Source organism: Hippoglossus stenolepis, chromosome 12 (genome assembly GCF_022539355.2).
Source record: "Hippoglossus stenolepis isolate QCI-W04-F060 chromosome 12, HSTE1.2, whole genome shotgun sequence".
Taxonomy (NCBI): Eukaryota; Metazoa; Chordata; class Actinopteri; order Pleuronectiformes; family Pleuronectidae; genus Hippoglossus; species Hippoglossus stenolepis.
In genome coordinates this window covers 12,662,756-12,684,713 of record NC_061494.1, presented here as the reverse complement: position 1 = coordinate 12,684,713, position 21,958 = coordinate 12,662,756, and the positions used below count along the sequence as shown (strand labels likewise).

At 42.5% G+C, this 21,958-nt stretch overlaps 1 protein-coding gene across 1 annotated transcript; it reads right to left on the bottom strand.

Moving 5' to 3' along the window:
- Nucleotides 1-996: 996 nt before the first annotated feature.
- Nucleotides 997-16,038, bottom strand: ercc6 (excision repair cross-complementation group 6). The gene is made up of 22 exons (XM_035173398.2): nt 15,952-16,038; nt 15,199-15,404; nt 14,855-15,083; nt 14,503-14,623; nt 14,276-14,390; nt 13,248-13,962; nt 11,655-11,786; nt 10,995-11,153; nt 10,004-10,139; nt 9,581-9,751; nt 9,226-9,402; nt 7,608-7,724; nt 7,045-7,140; nt 6,055-6,273; nt 5,545-5,655; nt 4,836-4,955; nt 4,565-4,659; nt 3,487-3,632; nt 2,721-3,314; nt 2,439-2,607; nt 2,270-2,348; nt 997-2,168 (listed from the first exon to the last, which is right to left on the bottom strand). Exons 2-22 carry the CDS (start codon nt 15,392-15,394, stop codon nt 1,719-1,721), a joined length of 4,347 nt encoding a protein of 1,448 aa, XP_035029289.2. The 5' UTR covers nt 15,395-15,404; nt 15,952-16,038; the 3' UTR covers nt 997-1,718.
- Between the last annotated feature and the right edge of the window lie 5,920 nt (nt 16,039-21,958).

The following is a 21,958-nucleotide window of genomic DNA, read 5'->3' as shown; positions in this document are numbered from 1 at the left end:
AGGATGACTGCTTTTGGGTTTTAGATTGACTGTCGGGCGGGTTAATTGCTCGTCAGGGTGTGTTAGGGGGTCCACTTTACAAGGGGCTGCGCATGTTGAACACTCACAAGGCCAAATTTTTGATTTTGTTCACAGCAAGGGGTCCTGCGATTTATTACGCTTCCTCAGATAAATGATCTGCTGCGGGACCCTTTCAATTAGTTTTAAAGCGCATCTGGGACGAGAGAGCGCAGACGCCATGCGTCTCTGAGGTGGAGGCAAAATGAGGCTTCGAGAAGCAGCTGAAATTTAGAAGAGGAGTGCGGGATTGGACTAAACCACATAAAGTGCAGAAAATCCCTTCTAATGGCGCGTAATTGGTTCTGTAATATCATTACAGGCGGATAATGGCCAGTTACAGGGCCCCGCGCTATTAAGGCTTTCCCTGGCGTGCAGCGTTTATGTTATTAAAGGGGGAATATAATGATATTTTAGTTATTAAATGCGCGTAATTAATTTATGCACCACTGAAAATAAAGTTGTTATTATGACCTCGGTGAGGTGCGTGGAGAAAATTGAAATCAAATAACGGTTGATAACTTTATCCCAATATTTGGTCTAGACAACTCTGAAAAGAGAGCAGGGCTGGAGTGTGTGCGTGTGTGTGTGTGCGTGCCTCCTGTCAGCGCCTTTTCCTCTCCAGCCTCTGATGACTACCACTAAATGAAGCAACACTCATCTCTGCCGGTTACAGCCTGTTAACAACTTTTTCTTTTCTAGATTCCTGTCCCATTTTCGGATGACAGTTAGGCTACATGTCCACGATTCACTAAAACTGAAACGTTATCTCTAGAAAAATGAGCAACAAATTTATCCAAATAAATGTACTCATATTTCTTATGGTAAATATTGAAATTTAACACAAACTGGGAATATAGGTCCAAAACTCTCCATGTTCTGCTGGGAAACCTCTATTTAAAGGCATAGCATATATTTTATAATTAATGTTTCTGACTATTTCAATATATCTTTCTTTATTTGAATCCATGTTTACAATTCAAATAACTTAACAGGAACCTGTCAGCAGCTACATAGCTGTATTCCATACAACATATCCAGGACAGCACATTGTTTTAATTTGATATGTTTTATAAATGTAAAACATAGCAGCTCAATAACAGGGAATAATGAGTTGTAGAATTCAAAGCTCTCATCCTGTAAATGGTTTATGAAAAGTGAGTCATAACTAAACCCACCTGAACCTGTGGGGATTTGGTCATATTTACAGAATGGCACACTACACTTCTGTTACATTTTACAGTGGCACATTAGAAAATCGGAAATATGAGGCAGTTGAGGTACAAAATTTTTAAAAGTTGATACAGATTTAAATACAAAACAAGAGAATTCAAGTATAAGCAGGAACAAGCAACAATGAACAGAAACAAAAGTTTAACAACAAAACTCAAAACTGCAGCAGAAATAAATTAAACATTCAAACGGACTTTACCCTTCAGTTCACAGATAATTCACTAACTTCAGTTTATCACATTAGTTTATCATTGTAGTGTAAAAGGGCTTTTCACACCATATTGTTCAACCTCTAATATGAGATTATCCTCAATTTAGATTTTTGCATTTTTGAAGATATTTTCATTTGACACAAGTTAATACAAAATATATTGTAGGCTTGAACTCTACAGGCTTGTATTTGTTATCAATCACAGTTTAGTCTTTCTTCATTGGAAGTGCTGCTTCAGTCTCCAGATGCCTCCCTGACCCGAGGTCCTGGTGAAGTCGCATATGCTCCTCAGCAGCTCTCTAAAGACGGGCGCCTGCTCCTTCGTCAGTCTTGGTTTGAAATACTCCAGCACCTCCTGGGTGGTGGCCTGGCCATCCACGTTCGCCTGGAAGGCCACGAAGTTACGCACATCCACTAGCAGCTCGTCATGCTCAGTGGGCGGAGGTGGGGGCGAGCTCGTCGTCGGAGCTCCAGAGCCTTCCTCGTCTTCCTCCGCTTCGTCTCTTTGGCTGGAGGGCACGCTGAGGTGATTACGCACTCTCATGTTGGCCAGCAGGGAGGAAGAGGAGAGGGGGGCGGAGTTTGGATCACTCTCTGCCCCCTCCCCGCTGAAATGAGCCCCTGAACCAGGCTTCTTTGACACAGACTTCTTTACAATAGCAGCATCCTAAAGACAGAAAGCAGATAAATATACACAACATGGAATCACAAATACAAAATAACTGACAGAACAATGCTGTGCTTATTTAACAATAACGCTGCTGTTACCTTGCATTTGCTTGGAGTAGCGACGGATTGAACAGGAGGTGGAACCAGGAGGGAATTCTTCTTTTGACCAAACCGTTTCCTGAGTAAACACAGAAGAGAAAAACTGAGACGTGTTTCATGTGAGATAAGTGAAGCTCTAAACAGGCCCAGTGTGTGAGTGGCTGTGTACTTCGCAGGGGGAGGGGGGGGTCTGTTATAGGGCAGCCGGCACTTCTGGCGAGAAACCTTCAGGGCTTTCAGGGCATCTTTGGCCACCCTGTTGGCTTCTGCCTCCACAAGAACATAGTCAGGGTTGGACGCCTCCATGATGGTGTCGTGCTGCATCACACTGTGGATACCTGAAGCAGACCAAAGCAGATAAAAAAAAAAAAAAAGACCCTTAATGGTTAGTGAGACTTATTAACAAACTGTGGGAGAAATGGCAAAATGGTTGGTGCACAAAAACACCCACCAGACTTCCTGAAGAGCTTTGCCAAGACATAATCGTCTGATTTCTTCTGGTCCCCTGGCTCGTTGTCTTCATTCTCCTCTTTGTTAAAAGCCCTTTTCTTCACCAAGTGCGAGATGCGCCGGCCTTCGAACCGAGCGTCTGTGGAGTGTTTGCGTTTCTTGTGTTTATGCTTATGTTTGTCTGAGTCAGCAGAGTCACAGTGCTTTGTCTTTTCCCTGTGTTTCTGTGGGCTCGTCAGGGCAGAGGCTCTGTGTTGGTGAGAGCTGGTTGAGTTTTTGCTGGCTGGTTGGGCTGCTTCACAGTCCCTGCTATTTTGTTCTCTATGCTGCATGTCAGTTGAAAGACTTGGCTTTACATCCACGCCATATTGGCTGGTGTCCGTCGTGACATTTATTTTACCCTGAGAGTTTTGTCTGCACAGAGCGGTACTTCCGTCCCTTAATGCAGGAATGTTTGATGAGGAGTGTCTGCTGTCTGCACCAGTTTCCTTCTGGTTTGCTGAGGAGTGTTTGTGAGTACGGCTGGAGTGGTTTAATGTGTGCAATGGTCTCTGCCTCTCGGGTTTCTTAGGTGCCTTGACATCAGAGCCTGTACCTGTTTGAGGATCAAAACAAAACCAGGTCAGGTGAACCCATGAAGCTTTGGAAAATAACCATAACTAGAAAATGAGCTTTAAATCACATTAATGATTGTTTGGAATTATCTGATCAGTGTAGTTTAATGAAAGGACAATAAAATGTCTCAACACGCAATTTAATCGACATACCTGCAAATAGGGCACTGGTCTCTGTTCCCTGAGCTCCATCAGGGTCAGTGAGAGTGAAGAGCTCGTAGATGTCATTCGACTTAAACAACCGTCTCTGTCTGGGGTCCTTCAGAACCCGATTGGTCAGAAACTGTTTGAAGATTTGCCTGAATCAAAACAGATAAAACACAGAATTAGATACTTGTGTATAATTTGCCATTTTACCTCAGCAGGCAAACCCCGATCTGCCACCACAGAGTAGTTTGTCTGATGGATGAGAAAATTAGTTAACCGCACAACTGTAGGCATCAAAATAGAATCCCTGCAGTTCTTCCTACTCGCTTTTTGAAAGCACTTTACAGACACAGACCAAACAGAGCGATGCTTTAGAAGTCCTGGATTGGCCATTTAATGATGCTGGAAAGCTTTTCAATTACTGAGAACTGGGATATAGTGCAAGTAGTAATACGGCAGTGATGCGAGCAATTAGTCAAGTCAATGAATATTGTTACCAATACTCGTGAACGTGTGAAGTCAATAGAAAGACAACTAAGATGGAAGACTGGGTAAAAAAAAAAAACAAGGCCGGATTTAAAAAAAAATTTTTTATTCATACCGACACTGAAGAGGTTATGTTTTTGTCTGCATTTGCTTGTCTGTTGGTGTGTTTTTCTGTCAGTTAGTTTGTTGGCAGCATTACACAAAAACGACTGGAAAACCACAAAACTTGGTGGAAGGATGCAGTATGTGTTGGGAAAGAACTCATTAACTTTTAGTGCCAATTGCGGATCAGGGGGAGGATCCAGGATTTTTTTCCTCTCACTTTTAAATGTTTTATTACAAAATTATTTTGGAAATAGTTCATGGATATAGATGAAAAAACAACATGCTTAGGAGACTGATATTAATGAGTGCATGCAATTCCAAGATCCAAATAAAAATCCAGATCTCACCTAATTTAAATGTGGCTTAATGAGGGGACAACTGGGCCTCAGCGAATGTATGAACTCTACTGACTGCCATTCTGATTAAGCACTTAGATTTAATAACATGTGTACAGCAGTGCCTACATCCAAACATGAAAACACTGGTGTCTGACCTGTGGTAGATTTTCTCCTCGATGGTCCCTGCAGTCAGCAGTCTGTAGATCGTCACTTGCTGCTTCTGGCCAATCCTCCACGCTCTTTCCCGGGCCTACAAACACAATACGATGAGATGAGAAGGGGAAAAATATAATGAGAAAATTTGGTTCCCTAATGAAAAAACTAAAAATACCTTTAAGAAAAAAAAAAATCAAGAGAAATAATGGAGATTTATGTTTTATTTGAATTATTGTAAGAGTCTGTGTGTGTGTGTGTGTTTCTCTTCACCTGTGTGTCAGTACTGGGGTTCCAGTCTGGGTCATAGATGATGACTCTGTTGGCTCCAGTCAGATTGACTCCCAGACCTCCGACTCTAGTCGTCAACAAGAAGATAAAAATGGATTTGTCCTGTAAGAAATAAAGGCAAAGGGGAAAAAAAATGTCAGTGATAAAAGGACATTAAGTCAAGATTAATAGTCACTCTGATATTTACTTTGGGGTAAAATTGTAAAAATACATTTCATTGATAAATTATTAACTTAAAAATGTATGTGATGTCAAAGAACGAGGACAGTATTGTGTTCTCTCAAATAACAGCCTATTTGAAAATAATCTCACATCTTAATTTAATCTTGGTGTTTGCTTACTTTATTCTCTCTACAGAAAAGAAAAGGTTTTTGCCTTTAATTGTATTAGATAGTAACACATTCAATTCTAAAACACTGTAGGTACGCCTTAAGAGTGTTTGATCTGTTTATTAGTTTAGTAATATTACAATCTTTCTTTTAAAGATTTAAAATAAGTATTATAATGATTTGTCATATTTCCCCTTATCTGTATTCCAATACTGAGACAGGACGGTTCATTTTGAACAACAGATTGTCATCAATTAGTGTTTCCACCTCAGGGTGAAGAGGGTTCCATGGAGCCTTTTTCTCCCTCAGGATGGGATTTTCATGGGAAACACTCAGAGCCATTAGGGATGACTAATCCTTACCTCGTTGTAGCGAGCGATGAGCGGCTGACGGGAAGCTATTGGGGTAGTGCCGTCCATTTTCAGGTAGGTGTAGTTATTCTCCCTCACAAACATCTCAAAGATGGCCAACATCTGGGGAGGAAGGAGACATAAACAGGACAGAAGAGACTGCGTGAGCGAACGAGAGGAAGAGAGAGAGGGGAAGAGGGGCTGAGGTTTGGATTATCTCTAAAAGGATTAGAGCAGATTAATATTACATGGACAGAGATACCGACAGGGAGGGTGTCAGGTTCCCTCAGAGGTATAATCTCATTGGTATTGACTGCAACAGCTGGGGCCTCTCTCGCTCCCTCACTCACACGCGCACAAACACAGACAAACACTCACACATTTTATGTTTAATAATAATTTGAAATTAACTGGATGTAGAGAAGGAATGACATGTCTTGATGTGATTAATACAAGCAGATCTAAATATAGATGTGTATATTGTGAAGTGATCGAGAGGTGAATCGGAGCAGTGTTCCTGACCTGTCTAGACTGAGTGAAGAGCAGGACTTTGTGGTTCTGTTTGAACCAGAGACGCAGCAGTGACTCCACCACTATCAGCTTGCCTGAGCGTTTCCAAAAGCCAAAGTGTTCCTCCTCAGTGAGCTGATCCTCGGGGATTCCCCTCAGCATCCGGGGGCCGCCAGAGAAAAGGTCAGGGTGGTTACAGATCTTACGTAGCGCTATCAGACCTGAAAACACCTAAAGAGCACAAAAACAGGAAAAGGAACAAAGCCTCTTAATTAGACTTTTTCTTCCACCAACACAAAACTGGTGGCAGGTGACAAAACAGGAAAAAAAACACATAGGTAAATTTGACCTCATTTAACAGCGTTGCACCTTTAAACAAATAAACTAATTTACTTTAGTGTACAGGAAGAAGTTACATAATTTATTTACTGACAATAAAGGCTGTGCTTCTTGATGAAGGCCCAACGGTCACTGCATTAGTAATGGTGGTTAATGGACTGAGAGTGACCACCGAATATGACTGTAAGAGTGTGTGTGTGTCGGCGTGTGTGTGCGTGTCAGCGTGTGTGTGTGTGTGCGTGTCAGCGTGTGTGTGCGTGTGTGTGCACAATCTGCTGTGGTGACTCCTGGCTCTCCAACCGCATCCATTTGGTCAGTGGTGATAAATGGTCAAGTCTCTCTCTCCAGGGTCTGGCTAATGTGAGAAGACAAACTGCACAACCTCCTTAAAGAGAGCATCTTAAAGAATACTAAAGTCAAGCTATTAGTAGCTAAACAAAATTAACATGGCAAAAAAGACTTTAAGCCACTGAGCTTTTTGAAGTGTAAAAGTGAGAGTAAAAATACACACAAATTACTTTCAATCAAAGGAGAGAACTGTAATTAATCAGTTATTGGGATAGAAACGTAAAAGGAAAAGTCTTCTCGACGCAGATTTTGCTTTGTCTTCGTAATGTATTGTTGGTTGAACATAGTGAATCTGTTTGTCTCAAATTGGCTTACCTGCATGTCCCCGTTAAGTATCTGGTAGACCTCTTTGGAATCCAAGAAGCCCTGATACACCTCCCGCTGTTCCTCTGTTAATCTGCAAAACAGAACCTAAACACACGCACGCACACACAAACATACACACGCACACACAAACACACACACGCACACACACGGAAGTGTAAGAGTGTGTAATGAGAGGTGAGCATCCGTTTTAAAGCCCCTTGATGAAGTGCAGCATGCGAGAAGAGAAATTAGAGGGAAGCAATGTGTTTTTTGGAGCCACTGCTCTCCTCTGGGACTGACTTAATGAGCTGAAGTGGACTGAGGAGTCAACCAGCGTCAGCCGCGAGGACAGACCAGAGACCAGCCACCTTAATGAATACCTGCTCCTTTTACTTTGCTGGGACTTTATTAGCTGGCTTCACCTGACACGGGCCATGAACATTCATCAAATACTCCTTAGACATGGCACATAAAGTCACATCCAATCAGATAAACACCTCCCCAGCTAAAAGATCCAGGCAGGAGAGGCTGTTCAATAAAGGGTCAAATGCCTTTAAGCGTATGATGAATACCTGTTCATTTTTGTCAGGTAAAGAGAGGTTGTCCTTGACGTCCGCCTTCATCCTCCTGAGCAGGTAAGGATTGATGGTGTCCCTCAGCACACATGCACACTTGAACGCCGTCTGGACCTGAAAATCCGCAACAGATTTAGCACAGACAAACAAAAGAAGCATTCAGCTCAGCGTGTCAAACAATCGAGCACTCGCACCTGTCAGCATGCATGTTTCTTGAGGCATGATTGTCGTTTAGCCCCTCTTCCGCCCTCTATCATCACCTCCCTTCAGGCTGTCCCTCTCAGCAGTTTGAGCCATTAAACATTGATCAGAGTGCTGTTGGCCTCCAGGGACAGAGCCCTCCTCTTTCATCAGTGCTACAGGCCAGCTCCATTGCAAACAGAAGGGGAGCTTTAGAAACACCCGGCCCCACCCCACACTTGGACTCCGCTGCAAATGGCCTGCTACACCTCACGCAGAGTCAGTGGTAAAGTCCAGTTAGGATTTGAAACATTAACTCACTAGGGGTCTACAGAGGGATCAAAGAGGCTCAATAATGCTGGAGGGGACAATAAGGTGGTGGGGTTTAAGGCTCAGTGGAGGTTAGAGTGGAAAGGAACAAGAGGAGGGCAGCAGATGATCCAGGTATCCCCGAACAAGCTGCTGAGTGGATTCACATGGGGGTGCAAATGCATGCTTCAGTAATTGATCCCACGTCCACATGCTCACACAGCCCCACCCGAAAAACGCGCATTTTTACATACATCTCCTCGAACATACATCGAGCAGAACATCAGCCCGGAGCCCGTTTGCTGCTCAGAGAATTTCGAGGGGAGGATAAGGCAGCAGAGCTTAGCCCTCTCTGACCATTTAATAACATTAATAATTAGTAAAGGTTTTTATTATCGACAGCGGAAGAAGCATCAATAGCCGGCTTAAATAATTAAATCCATACAGTCAGTGGGTTATTAACGATTGAACACTAATGACAAAGGGCTACAATTTAGCTCACTGGCTCTCCACTTTAGCCTCTCCCTCCCTCACACACACTGGGGATGTACTGAAGTTCCTTTGCATGGACCTACATTATCCTGCCCTGCACTTAATGGCTGTCTTGTTCCTCCATCACTCCTTCTGACCTGCTTCAGTCCAGCTCTCCCAAAACTGTGTATGTGAATGTGCATGAATACTGTTATCAAGTGACACTTTACCCCTTCATTACTCCCTCCCTATGCTACAGTTAGTTTTTATAGGGTTTCTGGATTAATTGATTACGTCTTGTATGTATGCTATCCCTGTTCTCAACTTTCTACTCACGTTGGACCACAGCGGAAATAAACCATGCAGTTTTTTGTTCTATTTATACAGCGACTGTTACTTTAAAAACTTCCCTCTAACTTTTAATGAAAATTGTCATATTAAATTAACTTGCACACTCCTAAAAACAAGATAAATCACAACAACACTCTAATGGATGGTCTTAAGTTACTCCTTTACTTTTATATATGCTTCAAATCTCATATGGGGTGATCTTCTTCATTTTACCTCTATCCTTCATAGTTAAAAAAACACAATGACACGTAGTTAAGGAGTAAATCTTAATTGTGCATTCGTGTGTGAGGGTGTGTTCCAGTACCTGTACAGGTGAGGCGTTGCTGTATCCACCCATGGTGATTGGCACAGAGAACTGCTCCATGAACACAGGTAATGTCCCCAGTTTACCAGGAAAGACAAAGTCAAACAGAGACCACAGCTCCTTCAAGTTGTTCTGCATGGGGGAGCCTGACAGGATGAACCTGTGGGGAGTACGAAACTAGAGAGAGAATAGAAAATGTTTATTATTTATTCCTAAAATATAATGTGATGATCTAGCACATTTATGTTTCTCATTTGCCTATATAACATTTATTACTAAGCAAAAGTGCTACTGACTAGGCCCTTGAGGTGCAGCGGTCGAACTGTGCGCGTCAATGAATGGGAGTGAACGTTACCTGTTTGCAGGCTGTGGTACAACCAGCATTTGGATTTCTGATCTTGTGACCCTCGTCCAGTATAATGTAGTGCCAATCGTATCGCTGCAGCACCTCTTGCATATTCCTCACAGCTGAATATGAGGTTATCAAGATACCGTGACAGGATGCTATCTCTGGAATGAGTCTTGCCTGCAACAGAAAAAAAAACGGAGACACAAACCTCATCAGTACAGGTTTTCATCAATGCAATTCATAACCATCTCTAGTATCCTGCACTGTCCAAGCAGAGCATCTCTGTTATTATTGTTTTTTTTAGCAGAGAGGAGAAGAGGGGAAGAGGTTAGGAGGTAATATTGCATGAACAGACCTCTAGTGCCCCCCAGAGGAAAAAAATTATGAATTATAAATATGAAAACCCAACATGCACAAACACTCATCTACCTTGTTGCTGGTGAAAGAGCCAGTCTCGTGTAGAACGGCCACTCTGAAAGCAGGCCACCAGGTGTGAAACTCCTTCACCCACTGGTGCATGACTGTAGCTGGGCACACAATGACGGTGGGACCCAGACCAACATACCTGAAACCAAACACACAGCAGAGACATGTTTAATTCCAAACCTGTGATTAAGATGCGTAAACAAGACAATGCAGGATTTATTTAACTTTCACTAACTTCAGCATATGACATTTATCATTTCTATACAAAAATATTTAAAAAATCAAGGCTTCTCCCTTTTATGTAAGAGTACTTGATGTGTATTTACAATATTTGATGCGTTCTGACATATCAAAATAGAGGAAACTGACTGTCCTACAACAGACTTAACCTCCGCTGCTCCACTCATTCTCTGTGCCTAACAAATGAATCAAAGAAGGTGCGCGACCACACGCTCAGCTCCTCTGTGAAGATTTACAAGAGCTTTGTCAAACAAACACAAACATATGCACACGCAAAGAGACACTAATGGGCTTGTATGAACCTCTGCCTGGTGGAAGCTATTGATACTGGGCCATAATTGAGTTTGCAAGCAATCAATTTGTGGGCGTCCATAGTAGACAGAGTATTGACCATCACTGAAGCTCCACCTCCTTAAGTGCATGCGTGTCGTTTGTGCAGTAAAAACCAAATCACTGCATCATGGTTTTCCACAGTTGATTTGTTGTCCCACACCTGCTCCACTCCCACTTTATAAGTCCAAAATTCACTTTAAGTGTTCATAAGGCCTCGGACTCTGCCCTAACACACACACACACACACCTACAGAGTGTCCATGTTTTCTCTGGTGCCTGCAGTAAGAAAGTGAAGAGTCTGATAATTGAAACATGTTTAATAATTCAGATGAACACTCTCAAGCAGATATCCCCCCTAATCAAATATTCATATCATACAGACACACAGTCTCTGGCCACAGTTTGTTTTGCGTGTGTGCACCTGTAGTTGGATCCTCTGGTCCTCAGTTTACTGTAGCTCAGTCCAGCCAGAAAGCAGATGACCTGGATGGTTTTACCCAATCCCATCTCGTCTCCTAGGATGCCACCTGCCTGCTGACAGTGGAGTTCCCACAGCCACCGCACACCTGTCTGCTGGTACCTTAAAATGCGATATACACATATGGACATGTTTATAGTTTTGGCTGGTACACCAAAATTAAATTACATACAGGAACCAACATTGTATTAGATTTTGATTATCACCATACCCCAGTCAGAACAAGTGCACATGTTGGGATGAATTGTGACAAATGTGGAGCTTTGACAAGACACGGTCAATATCAATAATGTTCTAATGAAAATATAAATTTTAGTTTTAGATAGGAAAAACTATCAGCTAAGCTTACATACAAGTGAGAATTCCCTTTAACTGTGACTACTTGTGATCCATTATGGTGTCCTGATTCAACAACCTTTGGTAATCAGTATAATTTCACCATTAATATATGAGCAACGGGTGTGATGTAGAAAAATATACCAGAAAAAGAAAACATGGAAAAATAATATTATTATAATGGATGTTGGTCACTCATCACTTCCTCAGTTGAAAACAGTTTCTTACTGACTGTTAAAATAACTAATACTCTTAATTCAAACTTACTTGTAAAGTTTTTTCCAGAGGAAACCAGGAACTTTAAAGCCTTCATCAAACTCTGCATCGCTGTCATCTGTGAGCTCCTCACCTCTCTCCCTCTTATCCTCCCTTTCTCGAAGACGTTGTCGCTTCCATCTCCTATTGGCACAAGGATTAAAGATTATTTAATTAGTAAAAAAAATTACTCTATTTTCCAGTGAAGATCTTGGGGGTTTAATATGAATTAGAAAACACAGGTCAATTGCTGCGATAGAAGATCAAGAACTTAGATCTACTTAATCTTTAGATGAAGAGTAACAAGACAACTGTTAGTTCAAACTCTGAGGTTAGGGTTCTTGATCATCTAAGCTCAAAGTGAGATTTTTCAAGTGATGTCTGTTTCATGTTGGATTTCTTTCTGTGTAGATAGAAGACATGTGACACACTAGTGATATGTCCAAGCTATAAAGTACCCTGATGCCCTAAGCACACTGAGATAGATCCAGCTAGATGCAACCCTCAACAGGGTGAGCAAGTACAGGGAATGGACGTATGTTCCATTTGCACCAACTGCACTCACTGATTTATTTTAAGAGTTGCATACACAGGTGTATGGACAGCAAATGTTTTGAGATGTGGGTTCTGTTTTTCCCTTGAGCAGTGGAACATCTACAGCTAAAAGGGAAATGTAAAGGAGAACAGTTTTAATAGTGCAGGAGAGAGGGCAGTTAGAGGCACAGTCGTCGCGCAGCAAATGAAGATTGATACAGACAATTAGTAGTGCGAGTTCCCCAGAAAGGTGTGAGGTGCAGAGGATAAGAATCCATCTTCATTTGGGCCTGGTCCTGTCACCCTGCCACGAATCTGGTCCTTTAGCTGGGCCTGGGAGACCACACTCTCTAATTAAGTCAAGACTAAGCATTGGTTCAGTTAATTACACTTTTCTGCCCCCGCTCCGCCCCCCCACCCAACTACAAATACCACCCGCTCTAATAATATCATTCCTCATATAAACTCGCCACACCATCCATGCCGTGCCTATGCAGTTGAATTGACATTCAATCACTGCAGTGTAGAAAAAGGACACATGCCAACACAATTTATTTGGCAGCTATAAATATGAAATCTCATTAGGGCTGCTCTTCCATTAATTTGAGCAATAGAGTGAGTGCGTGTATAAAACCATGTGCAGGAGGATAATTAGGCCAGTGTGCGAGCAGAGAGAGAAGAAGAGCAGGGAGTGAATTTGCTTAGTCAAGAAACAGCTGCCAATCTCATCTGGGATTAACTCTCCTTCTGCACTACGGAGCCAGCAGAAAACAACTGCTCGTCTCCCCCTACCAAAGGGAATAACAATAGCACATTTGCACCCCTGCCATTACATATGTGACAAAGTTAGAGGCTCAATCTGGTTGGTCGAGCATGTCATTTACAGGCATTCTCTTTAGAAGACTCACAGATGAAAACTTTTTGCATCTTTGCAGCCAAACGTAACTCCAAGTAGAAATCTGCTGTGTACAAACTGTAAATGAATGTAAAAATACATAAAGTTGCTTAATTTATGTAAAAGTAAATGCTAAAAATAACTCAACGTTCAAAGCAGCAAGAGGAAGATCATACCTTATTCGCTGTCTGTAGTACTCCACATCTCCATCGTCTTTACATTTGTTCTGTTTACCCTTCCCCGCCTCCTCTTCATCTGAACTCTCAGGACAGTATTCTTCCTCACTATCCTCTTTTTTTTTTGCTTTCTTCCCCCCTCTCCCTTCAGTTTTTCTCTTGTATGGTGTCAACTGATAGTCATCATCATCATCATCTTCCCCAAAGCCCTCCTCCATGGCTTCTCTTTCCTCTTGGTCAGGATCCATGACTTCATCAGAGGGCAGGTACTCGGAAGCATCACTTTCGCTCTCCTCTCCCTCTGTGCGATGCCTCCTCTTTGGTTTGGGCAGTGGAAGCTCAGTCTTTGGACGAGCTTTGGGATGGACCTTCAGAGCAGTGATCTGCAGCTTTTGGATGCGCTTCTTTAGTTTTTTATCCTTAGGAGTAACAGTCTTGGTTTTCACCCTGGCTTCCTTGTCAGGGATAAGTCCTGACTTCCTCTTCTTCTTTAGAAGAGGAACTCTCTTCCTGTCAGTGGCTAACTGGGCCTGGTCTGTCAAGTACTGGTCAAAGGCAGAGTTCTCAGCAAGCATCACTTTCCGGGGCTCCTTCTTGACCTCTTTCTGAGGAATTCTGGTTCCAAAAGGAGTCATGTGACCTGTCCGGATAAGCTCTTCCCACTCAGTCTCCTGAGAGGGCATTAGCATGCTGCCCAGTGTAGACGGCCCAGCTTCTGGTACAACACACACACACAAATGCAGGTTTATGTATTGAACTTTCTGAGAAACTTAAATGTCTATTTGATGGCTGCTCAGAATGTTTTGCTTTTTTACATCACAGATCAGTTGAATTCTAACAAAGGACTTATTTGTTTTAAAAGGCAACACAAGCATCAAAGAGAAACAAACAGGTCTCAAAGCTAAACAGTGCTGAATGGAAGCATAACAGTAGAGAGAAAAAAACCATTTCAACAGTAAAAGTAACTCGCTTGTTAAATGAGGAAACAAGAAATCACAGGTTAAAAAAATAAATAAAATAAAACTAACCTTCCTCTTCATCAACCTCTGCCAAAAGCTCAGCTTCAACCCTCAGGGTGTCCTCTCCTCCCAGAATGGCCTGAAGTCGCTTCTGTTTGGCTCTGACTTTCTTCAGCTGTTTCTCCTGAATTGTGTTTTCATCATCATTATAGTTACTATCAATATCCTGTTTGTACAACATTATAATGTAAACTGTATACTGTTATTTGAACTGTTTGTCATACTTAGTATTTTACCTTATTTTCCTTCTGTCGTTTGACCGACTCAATCTTGCGACTGATATCTTTGCTGGAAGCAGCATAGGGAGACAGCTGCTCAATAATCTTGTTGACTTGTTTGAGAGATGTCGTAACGGACCTGAAACACACACCATAAATAGACAGAGTTAGATTTATCATGCATGTGCATACTTTGTGAGAACTTCAAAGACATCGCTGGGAAATTGTTTATATATTAGAAATTATGATATGAGGTGATTATGCTTCTGTAATTCCTAGAGAAACTGACTAATTGTTATTCATTTACCGCTGCTACAATCAGTATGATCTATCATCTACAGGCCATATTATTGCAGTTATTTTCCTTCACCTGACATCGTCGAGAACAGACTGGTACTCCTTCTCAGCCTCCACTTTGGCAGCAGCCTGACTGGCCTCCTGTATCGCCTCATCCACTTGCTGCAGGACACCTTGCTCCAGCACATCCTGATCATACACGGCCACACCAAGGCCCTGGAGTTCATCTGCTCCAGAGCTGGCAAACGCTGCTTGGATACGCTGTCGGTCGATCTGCAACAAGGCCCCGGACTTCTTGCCGGCTACAAACAGTTCACCAAAGATAACAATGCATTACATGTCATGACTGTGTCATAACGATTAGTCCTTAAACCTGTCACTTTTCTCTATTTTGCTCCACAGTGCTGCATAGCTCACCACTGCTCTCTCCGGGTCCAGTGTTGGCAGGATAGGCTGCAGCAGCCTCAGAGCCCTGGCTGTTTTCAGGGAGAGAGCAGACGGCCGAGGCTCCTCCTGAAGCCCCATCCTCCTCTGCTGCTCCCGGGGTGAGCGCAGCACTGGCCGGGCTGGAGAGAGAGGAGGGCACCTGGTCCTCTGAACCGTTCACAGGCATGTTGATGCGGCTGAAAGCAAAGTCAGTCAGTGGGTCAAACTCCTGTCAACAAACGCTGTAAGTCTCCTCTGTGCTCAGACAGTGTGCAAATACAATATATCGTGATTACTGGACGTGGGTAAAGTGTGTTGCACCTGAAGACTTCACGTAAACTGCATTAGAATTAGATATTTAACGTTATGGTCTGGAATACCTGTTATCACTGTTTTATCACAAGTTTAAGCTATTTCGTGAACGAGTGAGCGTAGAAATCACATTTATCATGATCATTTTCACCTACAAATACCCATCAAGAAGCGGTGAGAAGTGCATCTATAACATCCACAATAAGTTCACAAAAGAATAATAATTTCTCTCACAGGGGTCCATTGTTTATGTGGCTATGCTAGCCTGCTAAGCTAACCGGGTGAGAAGCATCCTCGGCTGCTCATCTTTAGCGAACAGCCGCGTCGCTTCAACCAAACCTGGGTGGACATTAACACGGCAGCCGGGGACGTGTGGAGGAGGTTGGGGACATTTAACCGCGTGACAAAGAGACAATGACAGAATTTACTCACAGAACGATTAGTTACAAAACATCACCGACTCCGTTTATGTCACATTCCTCTGGCCACGCTCCCTGGTTTCCGGTGCCAGAGGAGGCGCTGCTCGAGCTCAACATCCACTGATTGTTATACAGCGCCCTCTGCTGGTTTCACAGCCGCAGGAGCCCGCGGCCTCTAGGTGGCGCCACGGAACCAGTTATTTCAGCAGAGGCTGAGCAGTTCAGGACTTAAATGAACAATGTGCATTGGAAATGTGCTGCACCAGATTTGGACATGTAATCTATTTTCTTTGTGTTATGCGTAATCAGCTTTGGGAACCAGGCAGACGTAGGTGTCAGAGACGGAGCCAGGAATTTTGGGAGGTTTTTTTTCTGTTGCAGTCACGGTGCACTTCAGCCAGACATTACATAACGGCTTTGTCATATCTACTCCTCCTCTGCAAAGTAAGATGATAAATGTGTGTTAATACAGAGTCTTGATGACCACTCCGAGCTCTTTACATCACAGTTTTGCCATTTACCCAATCACACACACTTTCATACACTGCATCTATGTGCATCTCTCACACACTGTCAGCGCAGCCGTCAGGAGCAACACGGGGTTCAGTGTCTTGCCAAAGGACACTTCGTCATTCGGAGACTGGGATCAAACCACCAATCTTCTGGTTAGAGGACTACCCGCTTAAATTTTATTTTACTTTATTTTTGCTTAATCTTTATTTGATCAGCCAGTCTCATTGAGCTTTTCCTTTTTTTTTTCAAGATAGACACGAGAATAGGAGACGTTCACATCAGCAAATAAATAAAAGCCACACAACAAAGACTTAACGAAAACAATTTCAAGAATCTTGAAAAACATCAGATAACAAAGATTTTAAAGAAAGAATGTAATGTTCATTGCAATAGCTGCATAATACCTGAAGCCAGTTCTGCCAACATTACTGCGAGCGTATCTAAGGTGATGTAGTTACTGGATTGTGTTATGTAGTGACTCGTTGTAAATGAGACACGAGACACGAGGTCGTCTTGAAGCCTCAACAGTAGCCCCTTTATAAATGATTAACATAATGTGACTGTTTAAAGATGTCCATCCAACTAGTAGATTTAGGGTTTGGAGAGCCTGCGCCTCTTGGATGTCTCAAACGCGAGCCGTGCCAAATTCTAGCATCTCAGAGGAAGTTTATTTCCAGTGTCTTGCAACAATAAATGCAGAACTTAATTAAAATATCCACTCCGCCATGCACTGCTCGGCCCGAGCAGAGGCCAGCGATCTTTCCAAACAGTGTTATATGTGTAAACAGACGCATCTATATGGATGGAGATATTGCTGTTAACCTTGGCAGAGAAAGTGAAGGAAGATGGAGACATTGGTTTATTTTATTTGCTTTACTAGTAAATGTGGGTCACCTTCAGTGGACCCTCCCCAGAGACACTGGAGGGGGTTTGAATTTAAAAAGAACTGAGCCGAAAGGAAAGTGTGTCACGGTTTAAAAATCAGGCCTTGTAGTTTAATTAGAAGACCTGCAGTGTGCAGAGCTGGGATCAGGTAGCCAACACACACACACACATAGTTTTCTGTTTCTGTTTTCGTCTGGACAGTTGATATAAAAGAGCCAAAGATGGAAGTCAGAGAAAAATGTCAGATAAACGATCAAGCTGCTGATGAATCACGTGTGGTGGGAACCAAACCAATCCATTGTTGTGACTGGGAGGTTGAGCTGCGGAGAGGAATGTTAAACTCTTGTCTGTCTTCACCCTCCTCCTTTTTGTGTTTTTTCAAGCGATACTTGACAACGTTGTATCACAGAGGAGCAGGAGATAATGTGCACGTACAGGGCTGTGTTTTCTGCACATCATAACTTAGGTGAAATTAGCCAACAGACCACACCGAGCTCGCTGGATTTAGTGGGTGGCAAAGCTGTCCGTCTCGACTTTATGTGTGTGAGTGCGTTGCATTCATGTGTGAGACTGACGGGGCCCATGCAATGAATCCTTTTACTTTGTGTGTTTGTAGAGTTTGTAGATTTATAGGGTGTAGGAGGGTAGGGTGTAAATCCCAGAAGGTGCAGCGGCGTGATGTTAACACTGCTGCTCTGTGCTGCTCCGCATCCCGACAGGAGAATAACAAGCAGAGGAAGATTTTAAGAGAAGGAACGTTACGGGATTGAGTTTACATGTGCAAGGCATGATGGGCTTATTTTACAGAGTTATGGTTCCAAAACATGCCGAGTGTTTGTGTGTATAAATGGGTAAATGAGGTAACATGAGAAGCTGGAGCGCACCATGTGATACATGCTCTGCACTCTATCATCTCTGTGTGATTTGAACATGTGTTACGTCCAACCTCTCCAAGCTGTTTGAAATGAAGCTGCCCTGCTCGCCCATTACACTCATTCTGAATGACCTATCAAATGGGGGGTTTAGCTGGGCTTAGAGCAATGAAAAACATATTTGCCATTCGTTTGAAGCCCCCCCAACTCTTTAGGTGGTTGGGTTCTGACCATAGGTTCTGACCTACCTGGGCATTGTGTACATGGGAGTTGTAGAGTACTCGAAGGATTCAGTTATTGCCTTCGTTTTTTAAAAACTTTTAATGAACCTCAAGGAGCTTTTGCAGGGATCAGTGGCCTAGATGTGGGGTAGCCGGGGTCCCCTTTTTTTCCTGATAGATTTCAACATTTTTAAAATTGTCTTTCTTATCATTATTTGTTGTCGAAAATAAGACAAGTTGGTGAATATCCCTCGTATGTTTTAGGTTCATCCGCACTAGCTTGACGTTAAGTTGCGAACCACCACCGGATGTTTGGGACATATCATCAGTCGTCTACCTTAATGTCAACTGATGTTTTTATTTTATTTTATTTTTATCATTTGGGTTTTTTGTGTATTTGCCTTTATTTCAGTGTTTTTTTGGGTTAAAAAAATGAACACTCGTCAGCGTGTTTGAGTCTGAATGGCCTTTGTCGGTCACCTACACGTGATGAATGTCTCAAGGATAAAGTCAGTCTTCTAAAGAATTTTATGAGAGAGGATATTTTTTTCCATTGCTTTTTCGATGCTCATCATTATTAATATTATTATTATTGGTCAGGGTCTTCAATGTATGGAGTTTGAATGTTCTTCCTGTTTCTATGTAGGTTTTCTCTGAGTACTCCAGCTTCCCCCCACAGTCCAAAGACATGCAGAATGGGGATTTGGTTAATTGGAGATTTTAAATTGACCGTGGGTGTGAATGGGAGTGAGAATGGTTGTGTAATGTACCCTACCTCTCGCCCACATGCCCAATGTCAGCTGGGATTGGCTCCAGCTCCCCCAGCGACCCTCAAAGGATAAGCAGTATAGATAATGGATGGATTATTATTTCACTTCAGCTGAAACAGCGATTTATTAGGTACACAATATTACTGAAAATATTGACATGTCTTGTTACTACACTGGATTATTTATAAACTGGTTCTTCTCTGATAGAACAATATGTAACCAGTCTCTGCTGTGACCTTGCGAACTGTGCTGTTGAATTTCATTTCTAACTTATCCTTGCACTTTTGCATTTTTAACATTCTCATGAAGAGTTTTGTCTTCGCTGAAATGCCAGTGTGCATTGTGGTGTGTGTGTGTGTGCGCCTGGTAACAAGTGAAATGTGAGGATTCCTTTGTGGTCATCTTCTCTCTCAAAATTTAGATGTACAACTTGATGCTCTTCAGAGAAGTCAGACTGGATTTGTTTTCTTTTTTGCGGCATAAACCCCAACAAAAATTCCACTGCTCCAGGGCATTTTCTTTTCATAACAATTCATTTCTCCAGAGAATAATTTTTTTCATTTTTCCTGGGTTTTCTTTACAAGAAACATTTACACATGCAAAAAATTTACTTTTTCCCAGGATATAATAATATAACCAATAATAATATGTAAAACCAATGTGTGAAGTTGTAAAAAATAAGTGAGACCTGACACAGTTAATGAATCGATTAGTTTTGGTAATAATTTTAATGATTGTTTGTACAGTTCCTTTGTTTAATCCAGATTCACCAATTTGAGAATTTGATGCTTTTTTCCTGAATTCAATTACTATAAATAGGTGTATTTTAAAGCGTCAAGCTCATTTAAATAAAGGCCTTTTACATTTTCAAACCACTTTGAGTGCCTGGACCTCTTAAAAAAGTCTTCCTAAAAAAAAATTGTAAATTAAATATCTTTGGTTTTTCACCTGCAGGTCAGACCAAAAAAGCAGACTGAAGATGTCATGACAGTACACAATTATAATTATATTATTACATCATTGTATTACATACATCTAATTACCTTGTCTCTGTTGCAACTTGATATAATCGTTGGCAGGCATGTAGCCCACAGAAAGAGAGAGAGAGAGAGAGACACACACACACACACACACACACACACACACACACACACACACACACACACACACACACACACACACACACACACACACACACACACACACACACACACACTGAAACCACATTTCTCCAGGTGAAGTTGGCAGCGTTGCGAAGTAAAGCGGAACACTTGATGTTTTAATTTTGGGTTGAGTGAACGCCACAGGGTCGAACAGGGAGGAGGCAGGAACCGAGATGTTTTCTCCTGCCACAGCCTGGTTAATAAATCAACATGAGTGAAGCATCATCATGTCGATATTAATGTACATTATATATGAGCCGTATTGTACCCTACATGTATGTGGTCATATTGGCAGAGCTAATGTCTCCCATGTGTTGCCTTGTCCCAGTGAGTACATGTATGAGTCTGATAGTAATTACAGGGGTGGGCTGGGTTCTCATCCGGGTGCATCAGACCACTGTTACAGTAGAGGTCTAATGCATCTGCTTGTGATTTCACTCAGCAGCAGGTGTGTGCTCAAGTAGGTTAAGCGAGCACATAACCGCACAGCCACCGCACACTACTGTGCTCTTAAAAACATCTTGAGGAAAATTTGTTTCGGAGGTGAACTGTCCAAAAGTGTTGTGAGCTCGAGGAAACAGGTTTTAAGCTTTCTCTCCCTATAAAAGCCTTTTTTTTACCGTTGATTCCAAGAGCGCACAGGAAACCACCTGAATGACCGGGACAGGACATATTTTCACAAACTGTACATCTGCGTCTTCCAGGTCGGGTTGTGTCGACACATTACTGCGAGTTCACACAGAACTGTGTGTTTAGCAGACCTCAAACACAGCTGGAACAAACCACAGCAGGAAAAATCAGGACGAGGTTTGTGTGGTACAACGATAGGTCACATGAAACTGCCAGAACCGCAATGTAGTGTGTGTGTGTGTGTGTGTGTGTGTGTGTGTGTGTGTGTGTGTGTGTGTGTGTGTGTGTGTGTGTGTGTGTGTGTGTGTGTGTGTGTGCATGCATTGCTCTGCAGTGATAAATACGGTCTTTTCTTGGATGTGGCTTGGAGGACTCCATCCAGTGATAGCTGCAGACCACAACAGTGGTATCAGGTCTGTTTTGGTGATACACAGTGGCAGCAGTGCCCTGACTCAAAGCACGGCCTGAAACACAAACTGACACCGGCAGAGAGAACACAGTGCTGCAGATGTCGAAATGACTCGATTGGTGATTTTACATAGCTGAGCTTCATTTTGCACGGTGCATGTTTTTCCAGTGGAGCCACAAACGGTAAAACATAAATTTCCAGATGCAGAGCTGATGATAGATCCACTCCGGATAGGTGCTGTTCATCTGTGCAAAAGACAGGGAGTAGACAGTGAAGATAGATGGACTTAGGGTGGCTGTGGCTGAGGGGTAGAGCGGTTGTCCTCCAACCAGAAGGTCGGCAGTTTGATCGCCAGTCTTCCCCATCTGCATGTCGAAGTGTCCTTGGGCAAGATGCTGAACCCTGAATTGCCCCTCATCGAACAAAAAAGGGTGAATGTGTGTGTGAATGGCAAACTGTACTGTAAAGTGCTTTGAGTGGTCATCAAGACTAGAAAATTGTTATAGAAATACAAACCATTTATAGTAAATGTTAATTTCCAACAACAGGAAAAAAGG

Coding starts and splice junctions, on each gene's coding strand:
- ercc6 (XM_035173398.2), bottom strand. CDS start 15,394: ATGCCTGTGAACGGTTCAGAGGACCAGGTGCCCTCCTCTCTCTCCAGC. Junction 6,274..7,044: donor TACTTAACGGGGACATGCAG/GTAAGCCAATTT, acceptor TGTGCTCTTTAG/GTGTTTTCAGGTCTGATAGC. Junction 4,660..4,835: donor ACCCCAGTACTGACACACAG/GTGAAGAGAAAC, acceptor TTGTGTTTGTAG/GCCCGGGAAAGAGCGTGGAG.